This window comes from Scylla paramamosain, chromosome 27 (genome assembly GCF_035594125.1).
Source record: "Scylla paramamosain isolate STU-SP2022 chromosome 27, ASM3559412v1, whole genome shotgun sequence".
Taxonomy (NCBI): Eukaryota; Metazoa; Arthropoda; class Malacostraca; order Decapoda; family Portunidae; genus Scylla; species Scylla paramamosain.
The window spans coordinates 11,468,309-11,474,308 of NC_087177.1; the positions used below are offsets into that span (position 1 = coordinate 11,468,309).

General features: G+C 39.9%; 1 protein-coding gene across 11 annotated transcripts in view; it reads right to left on the reverse strand.

Annotated features, from left to right (window-relative positions):
* LOC135114201 (E3 ubiquitin-protein ligase MARCHF8-like) overlaps positions 1-6,000 on the reverse strand; it is a 91,515-nt gene that overhangs the window by 4,192 nt on the left and 81,323 nt on the right. For 9 of the 11 annotated variants that reach the window (XM_064029950.1, XM_064029956.1, XM_064029951.1 and 6 more), the window contains exons 4-6: positions 4,750-4,881; positions 4,364-4,528; positions 3,826-4,165 (exon numbers count right to left, since the gene is read on the reverse strand). In XM_064029950.1, the coding sequence (XP_063886020.1) occupies positions 3,826-4,165; positions 4,364-4,528; positions 4,750-4,881 (637 nt within the window). The remainder of the gene's footprint in view (positions 1-3,825; positions 4,166-4,363; positions 4,529-4,749; positions 4,882-6,000) is intronic. The other 2 variants (XM_064029959.1, XM_064029958.1) reach the window with 1 other exon arrangement.

A 6,000-nucleotide genomic window follows, 5' to 3' on the forward strand; every position in this document is an offset into this window, starting at 1 on the left:
ACATACTACAAAAAACTATTCTAACTTTATGCAATACATGACCAGATGCAGCTCAAAACAATATTGTTTTTTCCCTTGCAGTTACTGTCAGCAACATGCATGAATGAATAATGTTTAAGCACCTTTACATTTGTTATGTAGTATAGTGTGCAATATTACTTTAATTAACTTATATATAAGTTAAATGGGACTGGTCAAGGGATATGTGAAAAATAAGTGGGAAGTGTACATGTGAATCTGTAGCACATGGTGGCAACACTGGGCCTCAGAAATTATATCAGAAAAAAAAAAAGAAAAAAAAATTCAGTCTAAATTGCTAAACTATTTAAAACTTTTCACAAACTGGCAGGAGCTACTTGGGAACACTCCCAGTGGTAACTGCCCAAATGTGGGTTTAAATCCTGCTGATGACAAGCATTTTTTTCTTTTACTCTCTATCATGTTGTAGTGTTTTGCAGTCATTCATTTAACACACTCATGCATGTATCCAATCCATACTTTGTCTTTGGCAAGGAGGAAATATGAATGTAATAATGTTCATGGGTAGAAGAAGGAAATGTTGCCCTAGTGACAACACATACCTTATTTCAAGTCCTGCTTACAGTAACACTGACTTTTGTCTAAAATGGAAAGTTCAAATTTTTCAGCTGGTAGCAGCTAGCAGCAGATTAAGGAGAGCCAGACTCACATGTAGATCTGGTGGCTTTGCCACAGGTAAAACTAGGAAGGATGTCTTCAAGGAAGGGCATTTTCCTTTGTCAGGTATCCACAGAGGGGCATAACAAAAATTTAATGCCACTGGACTGGAATGACTTGAGTGCAAAGCAGAACTAACTGCATTGCATTTTTTTTTAATATATATAGTAAAAGGTATATTCATGATACACTGTTTAATTTTGAAAATTTCTACATTTTCTCTTGCATATAAAAAAAAAAATAATAATAAATAAATAAATAAATAAATAAATTAGGGGACATTCATCAACATATTTTGTGGAGGTGTTTCTGGGGGAAATCCAACTTTCATATATAAAGACATAAAATTTCTAGCACTGTCTCCCTTCAGTCTGTGGGAAATTAGCAGAAGAGGATGATGTATTACACATGTTCTTGTTGTTTTAATCCTGTGCATATCAAAACAGTTGTTAACTGTAGTGTGCATGTTATCCACTGAACATCTACAAATAAATACAAAACATCACTTAAATGCAAACGATAATAGTGACTGCCTTGCATTCAACAATTAATGGCATCCATGGGGAAAAATCAGTGAGAGCCTGGGATTCAAGGGAAAGGAATTTTACTGTACAGTGTTTCCTGTAGGGTAAAGTTTCAGGAAAATTTGGTTTATGTTGATTTTCAAATACAATGTAAAAGATTTCACAAGATATTTAAAAGATGAGTACAAGAGTAGAGCTCTGAACCTAAATTTAATTTTAATAACCTACAACAAGCAAACACAACAATGCTGTCTCAGTATCAGCCTGGGATATTGCATAATGAAAACATTAGGGTTTAAAAAAGTATCTATATTTTATTGCATGCAAATACATAACTGGAGAGAACAATGCTTGTGATATATACTGTGTGTGTGTGTGTGTGTGTGTGTGTGTGTGTGTGTGTGTATGTGTGTGTGTGTGTGTGTGTGCACTCAACTGCATTCATTTTCAGTCTTTGTAAATACATATGAAAATAACTATATACTAGTTTTCTGATCTTTGCAAATAATTGATGAAAACATTTTTATATTGTTTAGGCTGAGTTATCTTTCATCAAGGGGTGTGCCCATACAGTATATGTACATATTTTCAATTTCACTCTCCTGATTTTGGGAACATGAGGATGCAGTGAAGTGGGTAAGCATTACAATGCTGAACATCAAAGATATTAAATTTTGAAAGTCTAGAAATATAACATTTAAATGCTGAATAATTAAATTCTATTCCTTTTTGTATTTCCACCAACATTTCTCTTTTTAGCTCAAAACAAAACAGATGCCAATATTCTTATAATATCTGAATGGGTTGGTAAGGTTGAGAACATAACCCATGCTGTGTGGAAATCTTCAACAGCTCAATCTTGTCCCAAATGCAGCAACAAATATTTAAAATTTATCTATTTGATGTGCATAAATGTTAGGACTCAATAACACAGACTATTTATCAAAACAATGCCAAACATACCTTAAAAAGAAAGAAAGGAAGTTATACTGACATCCTCTCTGATAGCTGTTAAACTTGCATCTCAACTCAACCTCCACTAAATATTAAGAAAATAATAAAAAGCCTGAAAAAATTGCTAAACACTGACAAAGACTGAATCAGATAGCTGTTGAATGCAAGTATCATGAACAGGTAATTGAATAATTGCACACAGAAACATCACCAATGCACACACACCTGGTTCCAGTCCAGCCTTAGGACTGGCACAGTGCAAATGCCAACAACATATGCAGCTGTCACTGAAGTCGATATGCAAAGAGAATCTCAAACATGCAAAAAAACAGAAGCAAATTATATCTAGGTATTGAGAGGCAGCAGAAGATCCAGGAGGGCGGCCAGAGCGATGGGAGGCATGAAGCACACAACAGTTCCTACATCCATTACAGAAGTCATAATGTCCCTCCATCTTGCCACTTGTAAGTTAACTCTGTTAGACTGAATTAACTATGGGATTGTTAGATTAAGGTCTATCTACAACACATTCTACATCATTGTATTATTATTTAAAGGGTTATTAAATGTAACACAGAGATAAGCAATGAAAGTGTCTGACTCACTCAAACCAACATGGTCATCACATCTATGTTGACTGGTGATGTAATTAAACAGGATAACTTTTTTATCACTATTTACTATCTCAAGTTTGATAACACCAATATATTTCAGTCTCATCTATGATGGTACAGTAAGACTACTGTGTGTTTGTGGCAACAGTTCCTTGTCCAATATGACTTTTACATATTTGCAATTTGCAGTGGGCAAATTCAAGGACTTATTATCCAGGAGAACTTGTCCTGCAGAAAACTTTCTCTCCATGAGGCTAAAATTATCATATATATTTTAGGTTTTCAAGTGCCTCTGAAAATCTGCAATGTTTCCATTTACTTGTGTGCCTTTTGATACAATGTTTGCTTCATACAATTCTCTGCATTTAACTCTTCCTCAACTTATCATGCTTTCTTCATTGATACTTATGTATATCTCTCTCTCTCTCTCTCTCTCTCTCTCTCTCTGGAAGAAGGGTTTCTTTTTATGTAAGTGGCTGCCATGACCACATGATGAAATGCCATGCTTTTCACATTATTAATGTTACCTACATAGAGTTTTAGGAGCAAACTTTTAAGGCAGTTTTCACAACTTTGCCCACTCGAAAACTTGTTGAAAAAAAAAAAAAGTGTTGCAGGTGATTCATATTGGACAACAGACTGCTGCAGCTACATAAGTCCACTTCGTTAGGAAAAGTGCAAGGTAAGTGGTATTACCAATTATGTTTGAGAAAGCAAGATCAATATATGTGGATAATTTCTGTACGAGTGTAGGTGCCAGTACTAGGTGGAAGAGAAGGGGGTGGTTAGGGGATCTTAACTGGAAAGCTCAAGGATACATCAAACAAGGAGTACATTTAAAGGGCACATCGGTGCATTCATGTGACCAAAAATTCATGAAGAAAATCACTGAGGCTTATGCAATGTATACGCTCGTGCATGCATTACCGGGAAATGGCGGCGATAAAACAAAGTCTTGGAATCGCACTCTAGAAATCAGTCATAATCAAAATAAATGTCATAAGCAACCTAGAACGTGAGAGTGGTTCTGGCGAGACCTGTGAAACTAGTCTGCGGTGCAGGCTGCAGTGCCGCCACGTCCGTCCACACAGCCCCTGGAGGACTGGGAGTGGCGGTGGCAGTGGTGGAGTTTGTGAAGGTGAGAGTGGAGGTGGTTGTGATAGAAGCGTTAGTGCTGAGTGGTGAGGAAGAGAAAGTGATGGTAGTGGTGGGCGTGAGGTCGTGGCCGGTCGCCCCCGTGATGATGGACACACCCATGAGTGACTTTTCTGATTCATGGGACTCGCTGCACGTGTCCTTGCCGCCGCCCCCGCCGCCGCCGCACTGCTGCGCCGCCTCCCGCTGAAGGTCCGCTCGGTCCCGCTCACTCAGAGGAACCTGTACCACGCGACAACTTCATGGAAGGAGCAGCCATATATATACAGTGAAGATGATCTTAACTAGCAGCTGGCCTCGACAAGCTCCAGTGGCCTTGTGTGGCTCGTGCTTTACGTTGTGTCATGACCTATGTAGTGCGCGCCGCCCCAACATTCCCTGAGGAGAGAACACAACTTTCACAACAGTAGAGGTGCATACCTTTTCGGGAGCATTTTGGACGTAGATGACTCTATTGAAGGCACGCCACCTCTTGCACAGCTGCACGTACATCTTGCACTGCACGTACATGAACACCAGGCCACCCGTGAAGCCTATGGCCACCACGATGAGCTTGGTCCAGAAGGGCCACTCCAGAGAACCCTCCTGCAGGGACAAGGCAAGATGAATCCGAGGTGTGTCGCTCTCATGCCACCTCCCTCGCACTACAATGGGAAGTGTTCCTGTTTACTAATACCAAAATATTTAAGTGTTTCTATCTAAAGTGGAAAAAAAAAAAAGGCGAGGAACAAAATATAAATTGAATACTTCTCCTCATACATCTCTCTCTCTCTCTCTCTCTCTCTCTCTCTCTCTCTCTCTCTCACCTGGACCTCCTCGGTAGTGCGTTCGATGAGGACATACAGGGACCACACGACACAGGTGATGGCCACCACGTGGAAGGTGACGGAACAAGCTATCTTGCGCCGCTCCATCCCCGACATGTCCAGCTTCTCCCACTGCAACGTGGACACCCTCATCACCAGCCCCTCACACACTCACCACTAATAGGGATTTTCGGCGCCGTCACCATAACAGCCCCCATTTCCCACAGTAGGCAGAGAGAAGGCTGTTCAAACTTAAAAAAGAACAACTGAAGATGAAACGAAGTCTGACCTATGGATCACACAGCCATGTACACAGCATTTAGGCTAAAGAGAATAACCTAATAGTGCTGAATTTCTTCCCGATGTACATCATGCAGCACCTTGTCTTGGGCACTGCAGTACACATGTTTTTATGCAGTGTTACATGACAGGGGCGCCAGCCATGCTTCATGTATAAAATCTCAGTTAATTTGGTCATTTTAAGCATTTTGGTCGAATTTTGGGAATAAAATCAAGCCAGCTTAACACGGAATGATCATGAACTTGTGAGTACAAATAACAAAATACCAAAATTCAACATACTAAAATTCCTTTTTTGTAAACACACACACACACACACACACACACACACACAGAGAGAGAGAGAGAGAGAGAGAGAGAGAGAGAGAGAGAGAGAGAGAGAGAGAGAGAGAGAGAGAGAGAGAGAGAGAGAGAGAGAGAGAGAGAGAGAGAGAGCTATTTCGCAACGCCCACTCTCCACCTTCTTGCGGCTGGCATCCTGCGAAATGAAGCCCCCAGAGGCACCACTAAGGGATAAGAGGAAGGAGGGTAATGGGACGCGGCCTTCATGTTGGTGCAGTCATGGTCAGACTAACACTCACTCCCCCTGTGCTAAGTGTCTTCCCTCAAAAGTCCGGTTAGGAATCTGCAAACCAAACTTTCTAAGCAGACTGTCAATTGGTGAAAGACTGGAAATGAGGGAAAAAAAATAACATGAAAAACTCAGTAAAGGCAGTAACGCCCGTATTCTTAAACACTTCTTGGTTTTATCAAGTCTCAACGTGCATGAGGGAGGGTGTTGTGGGTTTTCAAGAGTGTTTTAGTGATACTGTTAATAGTTTAACAAACATTCAACATCATCAATGGCAAAAAAAAAAAAAAATAAATAAATAAATAAAATAAAATAAACTAGTTATCTTTATGGCCTTTGAAAATAGCCCTAAACAAAGAACAAAGCATTTCTGAATACGG